This window comes from Pelodiscus sinensis, chromosome 6, assembly GCF_052426305.1.
Source record: "Pelodiscus sinensis isolate ZL-2025 chromosome 6, ASM5242630v1, whole genome shotgun sequence".
Classification (NCBI taxonomy): domain Eukaryota; kingdom Metazoa; phylum Chordata; order Testudines; family Trionychidae; genus Pelodiscus; species Pelodiscus sinensis.
Window position 1 is genome coordinate 119,984,498 of NC_143057.1, and position 14,779 is coordinate 119,999,276.

Consider the following 14,779-nt stretch of genomic DNA (forward strand, 5'->3'; position numbering starts at 1 on the left):
TGCAGCGGAGTTTTTCCGGGATACCTCTGGTATGCCATAAAAACCCTGTAGTGTAAACATAGTCCCAGTGACAAAGTTTCTGTAAGCGTTAGTTCACCTCTGCTGGGAAGCACACTATGCAGCTACCTTAGCAGGCACTAAGAGTACATCTCTGCCTTAATCTTTACCACCCCCAATTGGGCAAGTGCTTCTTCTTTGTGAGGTTATAAACCTGGTTGGCTTCTGGCCAGTGTTCCCTCTAATTTTTCCCACCGAGCAGAAAGAATTTTGTTATGTGCACCAAAATGGAGGTGATGTGTGACACATCATCTTCATGTAGATAGTGCCCTGTGCGGATACAAAAACGTGGATCCTCATCTTATCTGTATCCACCGGGCTCAACCCGTCATTTGATCCGTGACCCGCTAGCTGGATTTTACCTTCATCTGCTTCTGCACCACAGCAGCAAGTCATCTGGCGCAGAGGGAGGTGAGAGCACAGCTGAGCGGGGGAGGGGCAGATTCTTGCAAGGAAAAAGGCAGGAAACAGAAGAGCAAAGACTGGTAGTAAAGGGTAGCATGGTGGCAGGGTGAAGGTTTTGAGAGGGGCAGGCAGGTAGGAGAAGAGAATGGATGTTGCATCATGTTCTGCTGCTGCTAAGGGCTGATGGGCGATGCGGCAGCAGCTTCTGTCACATCAAAGAGGGGCAGAGGGGGACAGTGTCAAAGCTCTGCCTGCTTCAATCCTCACAGCAGAGGGGAGGCCCTCACTTCCTCGACAGCTCCAGCCCCACAGAGCGAGGCCTTCCCCCTTCAGAACAGGGCAGCTCACTGCTTTGCTGGACTATCACCTCCTTTCCTGGAAATCAGCGACCTTCCCCAGTGGTGTGGGGTGGTGGTGTCTCCCCCAGTGCTCCCAGAGACCAGAGCACCAGGCAGCGGTGGGAGGAGGAAGGGAGGAGCAGTGCTTCTCATGCTGGGAGGGCCTTTTGGAGTAAGCAAGGCCAACCGGTTGCACCCCTTTTCCACCAGCAACAGGGGGCATGCCATGTGCCCCCCCCCCCACTCAGTGGCCAGGCAGGGAGCCTTATGCAGGTGTCTGCATCTACTCTACTATCCACAAAAACGGCCCATGGGGCTCCGCACCTGTGGATTGGAAGCGAGTATTGATGGACATGCAGGGCTCTGCCTACTGGTGCACATAGCAAAATTCATGTGGCGGGGATAGAGCTAAGGGATTCTGAGTGAGGGAGGGGACGTAAGCATGGGGCAGAGGGTTGGGGTGCAAGGGTGTGAGGGTTTTGGCTAGGGTTGAAGGTGCTGGAGTGAGGTTGGGGATGTGGGACTCAGGGCTGGGACAGAGGGTTGGGGTACAGGGGTGTGAGGGCTCTGGCTAAGGGCACAGGCTACGGGGTGGGACCAGGTTGAGGGGTTTTGACAGGAAGGAGCGTGCTCCGATGCTACTGCAAGCAGTGAGGGCTGCCCCCCTTCCCTCCCCACAGCAACATGCGAGCTGGGAGGGAAAGGAACCCCTCCCTGCTGTGGGTGCTCTGGGGCTGGGACTGCAGGATGGGCGGCTCTCCCTCAGGTTCCATCCAGGTCTGGGTTGGAGTTGGGGACAGGCTACCCCGGCCATGGCGGGGAGACTCCTTGCCAGGCCACAGTAGAGGGACTCCGTGGCTGGGCTGCGGTGAGGAGACTCTATGGTCTGGGTGGCCAGGCTGGGGCCAGGCAACTTCTGAGTCAGATTGCTCTGACTGCAGCAGAGGTATTCCAGGGCTGGGCTGCTCCAGCCGCAGCAGGGGCACTGCAGGACTGGGTTGCCCCAGATCTGGCTGGGCTCGGGCTGGGGAAGAGGTGCCGGGTTCTGGCCGTCCCTCTTCTGGCCACGGCAGGCTGGAGGCTGGAGGCTGGTCTGAGGTGAGGCAGCGCTTCCTTGGCTGTGGCTGGTCCCCCTCTGGGACGGGTTCCATTAACTCCTCCCCAGCACTATGTCGGCAGGCCGTGCAGCAGTTTGCAGGCAAGTTAGCTTCTGGGTAAGAGACTTTGCTGAGAGGTAACTTGGAGATGGCGGAACATTTTGTGGTTAATAACAAAAAGGTTAGTGCAGACAAGCAGAAGGGCCAGGTAAATGCCGGCAATCCAAACTGTGGGGGGAAAAGAAAGAGAATAGTCATCATCTGTGACTGTCCTTAACTTAACCTTTCGGCCTTACACATAATTCAAAGCTAGAAGGCCTGAGACAAGCTGTCGCAAAGCAGTCCTGACTTGCTTGGGTAGCTGCCTCCTTCTTCACCAAAGGAGAGTCATTGACTTAAGGGATGGCAGCAACATTAGAGGGACCTGTCACATGAAATGAGTGTGGGCAGCACAAAGAATGGTCCCTGGCTAAATCCTTCCTTCTGCTACAACTGTGCCACTCCAGTGAGAGCAAGCATGAAGCAGGGCAGAATTTGGCCTGGAGACTATAGATGTGAATGCAGGAGTAGAAACCATTTTCCTTGTAAAATCCTGCGTCCTCCGGATCAATCTGTGGCTTGGCCCTTACAGTAGTTTAGGCCTATATCCTCATTTAGGCCTGTATCCTCAAAGGCATTCAAGTGCCTAACTCCCATTGTGGGTGGTAAGTGTCTAAATACCTTTGATGAGTGGGGTCTTAGGGTGTGTCTAGACTACCTAGTTTTGTCGACAAAAGTGGACTTTTGTCGACAAAACAATACCAGCGTCTACACTACCGCGGAGTTCTGTCGACGTAACGTCGACAGAACTCCGCGGTTTTGTCGACACTGGTATACCTCATTTTACGAGGCATAACACTTTCTGTCGACAGAACTCTGTCGACAGAAGGTGTTATTGCCTGTAACACTGCGTCCAGACTACGGAGTTCTGTCGACAAAGCGGCTTGCTTTGTCGACAGAACTCCATGTATCTGGACGCAAATTGTCGACGGAAGTTTTGTCGACAGTATCTGTCGACAAAACTTCCGTCGACAAAACGCGGTAGTCTAGACGTACCCTTAGTGTCTTCATCTGTCAGGTAGGGCTATCGATCCCAACCCTGTGGAATACTGAGGGCTGATTACTTCATGTAGGGCCTGAAATGTTCTAAGTTATTCATAATGTATTTTAAGGAGCGCTGCAACTGTCCTATGTGGCAAAAACTTGTTCCCACTCTGGCAAAGTTGAGGGGCGCCTTCTCAGTGGGATGTGATGACTGTACGGGTTACCTGTTTACCTCACATTGGAGATTAGAATGCTAAATATCAAACATTCAGTCTGTCTTCAGAATACCATCTCCCCTCCCTACTAGTTGGCCCCGAGTTAATACACACTCACCACAGAAAACATATTGGCCACTGTTGCTCCCAGGTAGGCACAAAAGAATGGAGTGGAACGATAAACAGACAATTCCCGATCAATATGATTACTGCCAGCACTGAAGAAATGAGTAAGGACAATGGTCGTGGGCAAGCCCTACTACATCACAGTGCAGTCCCCTTCTCCTGTCGTTCACGGGGGCATAAGGATTAGTCTCATTCTGAACTCTCCTTTCACAGAGAGTGTTGTGAAAAAGGCACAACAACTCTTGCCCAGCAATAGCAATGAAACAATGAAAGGAGTTAATCTACCTGGATTTCAGGAAAGCAGTTCCACATGGGAAATGTTAGATAAATTGCTGAAGATGGTAATTAATACAAGAATTAAAAGGTGGGTAAGGACCTGGTGAAACGGAAGATTACATAGTTCATACTGAATGGCTGACAGTCACGCTGGAGGGAGGTTACTCGTCGAGTTTCTCAGGGATTTTAGATTTGGGACTAAATTTATTTAACATTTTAATTAATGACCCTCGGTTCATATCCATTCACAATACTGCTTGCAGAGCCCATTTTCCTCGCCTGTTGCTTGGACCCATCTCTTAACATCTCTCCATTGAATTGCAGGGTTGGAAGAGACCTTAGGAGGTTATTGAGTGCAACCCTCTGCCCAAACAGGACCAACCTCAACCAAATAATCCCAGCCAGAGGTTTGTAAAGCCGGGACTTAGAACCTCAAAGGACGGAGATTCCACCCCCTCTTTAGGGAACCCATTCCAGTACTTCACCACCCTCCTAGTGAAATAGCTATTCCTAATATCCAACCATTGCTTCTCCCTTCTCTATTGTTTCAAATGTACCCTACTTGGCTGTGTCTAGACTGGCAAGTTTTTCCGCAAAAGCAAGTGCTTTTGCGAAAAAACTTGCCAGCTGTCTACACTGGCCGCTTGAATTTCTGCAAGAACACTGACAATCTCATGTAAGAAATCAGTGCTTCTTGAGGAAATACTATGCTGCTCCCGTTCAGGCAAAAGTCCTTTTGCGCAAAAGCTTTTGCGCAAAAGGGCCAGTGTAGACAGCTCTGATTTGTTTTGCACAAAAAAGCCCCGATCGTGAAAATGGCGATCGGGGCTTTTTTGCGCAAAAGCGTGTCCAGATTGGCACAGACGTTTTTCCGCAAAAAGTGCTTTTGCGGAAAAGCGTCCGTACCAATCTAGACGCTCTTTTCCGCAAATGCTTTTAACGGAAAACTTTTCCATTAAAAGCATTTGTGGAAAATCATGCCAGTGTAGACATAGCCTTTGTGTTTACTTCCAACGCCCTTCACAGCATATCCCCCACCCTACGTAGCAACTTTTATTCAGTTTCATGATGCTGACTTGTTTCCAGTCAACCCAAGGGATCAGCCTTCATTGTCCACTTTTTCAATTTCCCACCTTGTCAGAGACATGGTTCCCTCCCTCTTCTTCATTATCGCGGGTCACTTGCTGGCCTGAACTACTGTAAATGGTGACTTCCTTGTAACTTGAAGTCTGTCAATCAAGATTGTGGGCTCTAATAACACAGACAGACATTCTGGGCCTTTTCAAGAGTGGGTGTGTGAGGTTCATGCAATGTGCAGGTCAGAGTGATTATGATGGCTCCTTCTATCCTAAAAGTTTACAAATTAAGAGTGTGACTATGGAAACAGAAACTTTGGAAATGTGTCTACTCAAATTGCAAGGCTGCAGTTCAAAGACTAGCAAGAAATGGAAAGTAGTTAACCTCTGTATCTGTTCCATTTTTATTACACAGCTGGACAACAATTGGAGTCAGTGAAGAAATCAAGTCTCATTTACTGAATGAGCTAAGGGTCCACTCTGAGACCCATGCTGGGTATCAATATATCCACGTCATGTGGAATTTCTTTCTAAAGGTGTTCCTGAAAGAACTCTGCTAACTCACAATTCCACTATTCTCCTAGTTCCCTGGAGAAGTTAGCCTTTTAGTTACCTTTTGAATTCAGGTCTAAATTCTTTCCCCTGCAGCTCCACATTTCAGAGCCACGGAAATCTCTCTTTCTTTGTAGAGCTGGTCAGAAAGGTCAGTATATTTACTAAACATTTTAATTTGAATTTTACCATAAATATATTCCATATTTTCCAAGAAAAATTCTAAACAAAATTGGAAAAAAAAGCAATTTGGAAAAATTTGATTCATTTTGGCAGGGAAAAATCATTTGCGTTCTCTCTCTCTCTCTCTCTCTCAGTTTATCCACTGAAAAAGGGGATAGGGGAAATAAAAAAAGTGGAAGTGGTTTTCCTCTCTGTGCAATGAAATGATTTTAAAAAAAATCTTGACATTTTTCATCACAAAATCAAAACTTTAATCAAAATGTGATTATGAAAAGTTTTCATTTGTATCAAAAATCCATTTTCCATCAGGAAAATTGTTTAGAGATTGCAAATATTTCCACCAGCTTTAATTTGTTATATTCTAAGTAATCATGTAAGACATCTGTAAAAGAGAAATAGTTTGTAATACCTGCCAGAACCCCCACTGTAGATCCAATTGTGGCATGCAAGCAAATGAGTGGAGAAGAGATGAATAAAGCTACCAGGAAGATGCCACCAGTCCAGGGGTTATCACAGCCATACACTTGACCGACGCCAACTGGAATGGATTGGAATAGCTACAGACATTTTAAGAAGACAGGTCAGTATATATTGTTTGCAGTAGGGATATTACATTCGTTTAATCAACTAATCGACTAGTCAATAAGAACATAAGAACATAAGAATGGCCATAGTGGGTCAGACCAAAGGTCCATCTAGCCCAGTATCCTGTCTGTCAACAATGGCCAGTGCCAGGTGCTTCAGAGGGGGTGGACCAAAGACAATGATCAAGCAAATTGTCTCCTGCCATCCTTCTTCAGCCTTTGACAAGCAGAGGCCAGGGGTACCATTCCTTACTCCCTGGCTAATAGACTTTTGTGCACCTAATCTCCATGAATTTATCCAGCTCTTTTTTAAACTCTGTTATAGTCCTAGCCTTCACAGCCCCCTCTGGCAAGGAGTTCCACAGATTGACTGTGTGCTGTGTGCAGAAGAACCTGCTACCCATTAGTTTCATTTGGTCTTCTCGGCTGTGTCTAGACTGGCAGTTTTTCTGCAAAAGCACCTGCTTTTGCGGAAAAACTTGCCATTGTGTACACTGGCCACTTGAATTTCTGCAAGAACACTGACGATCTCATGTAAGATTGTCAGTGTTCTTGTGGAAATGCTATGCTGCTCCCATTCAGGCAAAAGCCCTCTTGCACAAATGCTTTTGCGCAAGAGGGCCAGTGTAGACAACGCACTATTGTTTTGTGCAAAAAAGCCCCGATCGCGAAAATGGCGATCGGGGCTTTCTTGCGCAAAACCGCATCTAGATTGAAAACGGATGCTTTTTTGCAAAAAGCGTCCGTGCTAATCTAGACACCCTTTTCCACAAATGCTTTTAACGGAAAACTTTTCCTTTAAAAGCATTTGCAGAAAATCATGCCAGTCTAGCCCTCTAGTTCTTATATTATGGGAACAAGTAAATACATTAGCCCTCATCATATTGTATTTATAGTTGGAGTTATTTTTTCCAATGTGCATTACTTTACACTTATCCACATTAAATTTCTTTTGCCATTTTGTTGCCCGATCACTCAGTTTGGTAAGATCTTTTTGAAGTTCTTCACAGTCTGCTTTGGTCTTGACTATCTTGAACAGTTCAGTATCGTCCGCAAACTTTGTCACCTCACTGCTTACCCCTTTCTCGTTTATGAATAAGTTGAATAGGATTGGTCCTAGGACTGACTCTTGGGGAACATCACTAGTTATACCACTCCATTCTAAAAATTTACCATTTATTCCTACCCTTTGTTTCTTGTCTTTTAACCAGTTCTCAATCCATGAAAGGATCTTCCCTCTTATCCCATCACAACCTAATTTATACAAGAGCCTTTGATGAGGGACCTTGTCAAAGGCTTTCTGGAAATCTAAGTACACTATATCTACTGGATTCCCCTTGTCCACATGTTTGTTGACCCCGTCCAAGAACTCTAAGTGTACGTCTACACTAGCTCATTAGTGCGAGCTAGGTAGAGTAATTAGGGCAAGTGGAGTTGCAAATGAAGCCTGGGATTTAAATATCCCAGGCTTCATTTGCATGTTCCAGGGAGCTGCCATTTTTAAATCCCCCTTAGTCCTAACTCCGTGCCCGCGGTTACACTCGGCACGGAGTAGGTAGTTCGAATTAAAGATCCTAATTCGAACTACCGTTACTCCTCATTCCACCATTTCCTCATGGAATGAGGAGTAATGGTAGTTTGAATTAGGATCTTTAATTCAAACTACCTATTCCGTGCTGCGTGTAGCCGCAGGCACTGAGTTCGGTCTAAGGGGGATTTAAAAATGGCGGCACCCAGGAACATTCAAATGAAGCCCGGGATATTTAAATCCTGGGCTTCATTTGCAACTCTGCTTGCCCTAATTACCCTACCTAGCTCGAACTAGCGAGCTAGTGTAAATGTACCCTAATAAATTAGTAAGACATGATTTCCCTTTACAGAAACCATGTTGATTTTTGCCCAACAAATTATGTTCTTCTACGTGTCTGACAATTTTATTTTTTACTATTGTTTCAACTAATTTGCCTGGTACTGACGTTAGACTTACTGGTCTGTAATTGCCAGGGTCACCTCTGGAGCCCTTTTTAAATATTGGTGTTATGTTAGCTGTCCTCAAGTCCTTGAGTACAGAAGTTAATAGTTCCGCAATTTCACATTTGAGTTCTTTCAGAACCCTTGGGTGAATGCCATCCGGTCCTGATGATTTATTACTGTTAAGTTTTTCAATTTGTTCCAAAATTTGTTCCTCCTCTAATGACTCTTCAGTCCGGGACAGTTCTTCAGATTCATCACCCACTAAGGATGGTGTAGGTTTGGGAATCTCCCTAACACCCTCAGTTGTGAAGATTGAAGCAAATAAATCATTTATTCTCTCACAAATGGCTTTATCATCTTGATTGCTCCTTTGGTATCTCGATTGTCCAGGGACTCCACTGTTTTTTTAGCCGGCTTCCTGCTTCTAATGTACTTAAACATTTTGCGTAAAGCCTGCAGTCTATACATACCCTCCCAGATCTGTGGAAGGGCACTGTGGTGGATGAAATGTGTCCAGGAAAAGGAATATGGTTTGTTATTTCATTTTTCTGCACATGTAAACACTGCCTGCATAAAAGGAAATTTCCCACAGTAATCACACAGGCAGGAGGAGGAGAAAGAATCACTTCTATGGCCTTAGGCATATGAGAGGAGGGCATCACTAGTGCTTATATAGGGGAGTGGCAGGTAGAGCTCACAATACACCCACCCCCCCACTCATGTTTTGGCTCCAGAAAACTGTGCTGGACTTGTACCCCCATTTACATAATGGTCCTGTACAACATAACAGGGATTAAGCCAACAGGATCTAATACAAAGCCCTCCAAATAAATACAGAATGTAATAAAAATGCCAACTTGCTTCGAGGCAGTGTAGCTGTAGCCCTGCTGGTCCCAGGATATTACCAAGTCAAGTTATTGTTGGATTGAACCGAGTAATGTTTGTTAGACTAAACACTGTCTTTTCAAGGGGCCTCCAGTGTTGATTTAAAGACATCAAGTTATGGAGAAGACACTCCTTAGTAATTTGTTTCAGGGATTAATTATCCTCACTCATAAGAATTTATGCGTATTTGTAAGTTGCATTTGACTGGGTTTAACTTCCAGCCATTCATTCTTAACATGCCTTTACCCAATAGCTTAAAAATCCCTGTCCCATCTGCTATTGTCTCCGTGTGATGTGACTTATACACCACAATCAACCCATCTCTTGATTTTCTTTTTGATGCACTAAACCAGGGCTGTCTAACCGCGGTTTGTGAGCACACATGCAGCTCTTCCCCTCTTAAATTGCGTGAGTCATGGGGGAGGCTTCATGAGCCAAAGCCATCCCTGCTCCCCTAAAAATGGCCCCCTGGCTCACTGTCTGGCATTCGCTGCACTCACCATCTGGCATGGTATAGCAAAATGGTGCTGATAAGATGGTGCTGGCCGCTGGGAGCCAAAAAGCCACCCGGAGTTTTGTTTAAAGGGGCAGCATCCTTTTTTTTTGTTTTTTTTTTTTGCGCTTGACAACTTTTTTCCTTTGTCCCTTTGCGCTATATCCCCAACTATTGTGGCTCTTTGCCTTTAACAGGTTGGCCACACCTGCGCTAAACAGAGTTCCTTAAATCTCCCATGTATGTCACCTGCTACTCTCAGGCTTGCTGCAAATGTTTAAGGCACACTGTGCTACTGTAGAAAAAACACCAGAAAGAAGAAAAAATCCTGTGAAAATCTATAAGAGAGTTTACTTGGAATGAAGTCCAAGCAGCAAAGTTGAAGCTGAACAATGGAACATTTCAAAGCCAATCTTAGGCTCTCTTAGAGCTAATTAGTAGTCTGTGTTTTTTGGCTTCCACTACCTGGGATTTTAAATATCATCTGGTAGCATGGGGCCTGATCTAATTCCAACTAAAGCCAGTTGGAGTCTTACCAATGACCAGGATGGGAGTTGAATCAGGCTCATAGTCCCTAGGATTGAATAAGGCTGTTTGCTATTAGTGCTTCCCCGCCCTAGCATTTCAGCAATCTAGATCTGCATTTCAGCATTTGCTTTGGCCTTTTGTTTAATCTGCACCAGAGAGAAATCAGCCTAGTTTAAACACACCAAAACTCCTTTCAAACCTCCTGGCTAATTCAGGCTCTACGATTTCACAGTTATCAGCCTCCTTTCATTTTGCAACAATGCCACTATTTTGGGAATTTTATTCAAGCCATGCCAGGGGGCTAACACCACTGGTCATGACACTATCACTTACTCATTTTCTTCTCGTTGTCCGGCAAGGTATTTTGCTCCATGTAACATTGACCAAGGGATATGTTAATATGTAATCCAGAAACAAGTCACAGAGATAGTGAGCCTGGTTCAAAAACACTGACAACTTTAACCTTTTTTGGCTTCTATCTATGGTACTAGATACTGTAAGGTTCAATCTCTAATTTTTTTTCCATGACTGATGTTGTGTTGAGATGTCAGTAAGAGAGTAAACTAAAATCTGATGCTTTGACTGCCAAAAAATGAAAAAGCATCATTTTCATTTTCTTTGGAGTCTGCTCTTTCAGTCCATCTGCAAATAGTTCTTGCAATATTGGGTAGCCAGCTGGAGTTTCTAGATGATCTTCTCTTTCACCTTTCAAGTTATTTGTGAAGATAAGAACATATTTCTAATTCCTTCTTTTTATATTAATAAATAGCACTGAGGTAGGCTTTATGTGCTCTCCAATAATGAAAGTATTTTCCAAGGCTAAATTCTTTTCTGTTATAAGTGAGCCTCATAACATTCACCTCAAAGGAGCTTTGTTCATTTTCATAAGCAGAGAATCTGTTTCTAAACTTACCTTCCTTGTGCATCCCAAACTTTGGCATCAGTAAATGTTCGAGACATGAAAGGAATGCAGTGTTGGGGAGATAAATAGCCGCGCCATATATAATCCAATTTGCAGTTTAGACCTAGTTCTACAGTTCTTGTTTGATGATGTGCCCAATGGAGTTGTTCATTATTTTATTGGTTACATATATTTTTTAAATTCTTAGTAGAAGCTAATAAATAACATCTATTATCACTTTTTTTTTCATTCTCCACTTGGCAAAGGTTGATTCCCTTCTCCCAACTGTCCTGACATGTTTGAGGTTGAAATACTTATTTCTTCAAACTTTTTTTTTTTACATTGGCTTTATTTAATGATGATAGCACAACTCTGGAAATAGCAATGGTTATTAGTTAACTAATGGTTATTAGTTATTGGTTAATAGTAGAGGGACCAGTAGATCAGCATATATATTGGCTATTAAAATAATCTGCATTTCTGCCTGCACATGAGTTTCTAATGATCACATTATGGTAGTGTCTGTGCCAATTTCTTAACAGAAAGGTGGATCTTGAAGAATTTAATACACTGCATTAGTAATACATGGTGCAGGGGGTTAACCCGTGCATGAAAAGTTGAATATAACTATGGAGACGGGACCAGTGTCTCCATGGTAGTGGATTATTAGATTATTATTGATCTATAATATCCTCAGAGATATTCACAGAGGATTATAGCATGTACGTTTAGGTCTACTTGTGTGTGTAAGATACTTGGTAAGTGGCAGCTCAAAAACAAAAATCACCAAAACAGACAGTTGCCATAGTGAAGTATATCCGCTATTTGTTACCATATGGAATTGTATTAAGTCTTTGTCAGAAAATAAAAGGTTATGGCTCTTCATTGGCTTATTGTGTAAGCAGAGTGGAATTTTTTTTAGTGTTTTTTACCTTTGGCACATCAATTTGGGACCAGGTGATATTGGGCACTGTTTTTGCAGGTTGAATAAGGACTGTAGGGAAGAAGAGGTTGTAGTGTCCGGTGGCAGCTGAATATAAAGTCAATGCCATGTTGAAAGGCAGGGTGAAAACAGGAAGATCCCATTTACTGAAGATTGAGCCTAAAGCACTGGAAAGAACTGGGCTGAAAGAGAAGAACAAAATGATCTCATTAGAAGCTTGTGATAATTAATTCCTCAGATCTCTCAACCAGTCTATTATTTTGACAAATGGTTTATGAAATGAATACTCTTCATGCCTTCTGTGTTTTATTAGGAAATGTCTAAGTTCTGGAGGTCCTTCTAATGCAATCAGATTTATTTTAGAAATACAGGACTATATAGCACTTTAAAGACTAACAAGATGGTTTATTAGATGATGAGCTTTCGTGGGCCAGACCCACTTCCTCAGATCAAATAGTGGAAGAAAATAGTCACAGCCATATATACCAAAGGATACAATTTAAAAAAATGAACACATATGAAAAGGACAAATTACATTTCAGAACAGAAGGGGGATGCATGGGGGGAGGGGAGGGGGAAGGAAGGTGAATGCCTGTGAGTTAATGATATTAGAGGTGGGGAAGGGTAGATATCTGTGTAGATACCCTTCCCCACCTCTAATATCATTAACTCACAGGCATTCACCTTCCTTCCCCCCCCCCCCCCATGCATCCCCCTTCTGTTCTGAAATGTGATTTGTCCTTTTCATATGTGTTCATTTTTTTAAATTGTATCCTTTGGTATATATGGCTGTGACTATTTTCTTCCACTATTTGATCTGAGGAACTTGGTTCTGGCCCACGAAAGCTCATCATCTAATAAACCATCTTGTTAGTCTTTAAAGTGCTACATAGTCCTGTATTTTGTTTCAGCTACACCAGACTAACACGGCTACATTTCTATCAGATTTATTTTAGGTTACTCTGCAAGTCCCACCTCCATAGTTGTGCACTGCAATTAGTAGTACACAGATTTCCTATCTGCTTTCATTACCCTAAAAATATTTCAGGACAAATCTGCCGTTGGTGTCAGTTAGAGATGTTAAAATGAGATTATTTGTGGAAACATGTAACTGCTGGATTTTTCATGCAGGGGAGGGAGAATGGGGAGGCAGGAGTGCTAAGCTATCTCCCTGTGAGCACCAGCTCCCCCTCCCCTGTGTTGCTGTGTGGAGGGACGGGGAGCAGACAGCTCCACAGGAACCAGCATGTGTGGGGAGCCAGGTCCCTTCATATACCAGCTCCCACCTTCACTCCCGCGCTGCTGCCTCTTTGGTAGGCAGCAGGGGAGGGGGAGAGGAGACGGCTCTGTGGGAGATGGCACATGCCACCAGCTCCCCATGTGCAGTCTCTCACCTTTCCCCCCCACACACTGCCTGTGATGCAGAGGCAGCAGGGTGTGTGTGCATGTAACCGAAAGGGTTAACTAATGAGCCCTGGTTGATCTGTTAACTATGTACTTGGACACACGTTTACATCTCTAATGTGAACTGGCGAAGCTCTATTGACTTTGATGAAGATAGTTACACCAGCTGAAGATCTGCTCCTTAATTTATTAGAGCTAGAGAGGGGATCAAATCAGACCAAGACCAGCCATGAGCAGAGAGAAAGCTGCGATTCTATCCAAGTTTATGGGTCAGAATCATCAATAATTAAAACAACAGGGAACTTGAAGGGAGGTTCCAAAGAGGATGTTCTCAATAGTGATGGATGGCAGAACAAGGAGCAATGATCTCAAGTGACAATGTGGGAGATCTAGGTTGGATATTAGGAAAAACTATTTCACTAGCAGGGTGGTGAAGCTCTGGAATGGGTTCTCTAGGGAGATGGTGGAATCTCCATCGCTAGAGGTTTTTAAGTCTTGACTTGACAAAGCTCTGGGTGGGTTGATTTAGTTGGGATTCATCCTGCTTTGGGCAGGGGACTGGACTTGATGACCTCCTGAGGTCTCTTCCATCCCTATGATTCTAAGGTCCCCAAGAATCAGTAGATGGTTAGAAGATAGGAAACAACATTTTCACAATCGAGAGAGGTAAATAGGCAGGCCATAAATCTGTACCGCGTCAAGTGCTGTTCGATATATTAATTAATGATCTGGAAAAAAGGAGTAAACACTGAAGTGGCAAAGTCTTCAGACAATATAAAATTACTCAAGATAGTCTGCTTTGGACGTAACTATGAAGAACTACAGAAAGACCTCACAAAACTGGGTGACCAGGCAACAAAATGGCAGATGAAATCCAATGTTGATAAATGCAAAGTTATGCACATTGGAAAACATAATCCTAACTGTCCATACTAAAGGATGAGGTCTATTTTAGCAGTTATCACTCAAGAAAAAGATCTTGGGGATAGTTCTCTGGAAACATCTGCTCATTATGCAGCAACCCAAATTTGGTGGTCTCTTCTGGCTTTAAATTCTATTCTACAAAACTGTTTAGGCTCTCTCAATCGGTGTGCGACTTACCAGGTCATGGATGCAAAAGTAACAGGCAGGAGAAGCCACCAATAGAAGTTTCCCTTGTCAGAGAACACTGCTATGAGCAGTCCCACCAGGACCCCGTTATAGCCATGCAGTCCTGCCGCTATGGCCGATCTGTGGGAGAAATGAAGGTTTGGTTGTTGCTGAAGATCATGTAAATGCATCTCTACCTAACACGGTTCCTTCACCTGCAGTGAATTGCTGCTCCCTGTGCTGGAATGTAATTTCCAAGTGTGATGTTATAGAATTTTGGTGTGAACATACAAAACCTCTGTAACATGTGTAAGCAAGGGCTGAACTTCTGCTTGCTATCAGCTAGCTAAAAGGAGGGGTGGGGTGCCTGGTACAATTGTTTAGATCTGCAAGATAATTAACTGTTAACTGTTGATATGTAAATACAGCTTACGCCAGGATGGGGAGAGAATACGAGGTGTGGCTATGTAAATCCTATTCAGCCAGGGCCGATGGAGGGTCAGTGTTGGAATGGAATGTGGAGAATTGTAAATAATTTGGGACTGTTGTGGGGGTCACTAATCAGGCTAC

The 14,779-nt window shown here is 44.0% G+C and overlaps 1 protein-coding gene across 1 annotated transcript; it reads right to left on the reverse strand.

Moving 5' to 3' along the window:
• Positions 1-1,438: 1,438 nt before the first annotated feature.
• LOC102447894 (urea transporter 2-like) lies at positions 1,439-14,400 on the reverse strand. The gene is made up of 5 exons (XM_089779544.1): positions 14,222-14,400; positions 11,706-11,898; positions 5,721-5,965; positions 3,314-3,413; positions 1,439-2,125 (listed from the first exon to the last, which is right to left on the reverse strand). Exons 1-5 carry the CDS (start codon positions 14,398-14,400, stop codon positions 1,439-1,441), a joined length of 1,404 nt encoding a protein of 467 aa, XP_089635670.1.
• Positions 14,401-14,779: the final 379 nt, after the last annotated feature.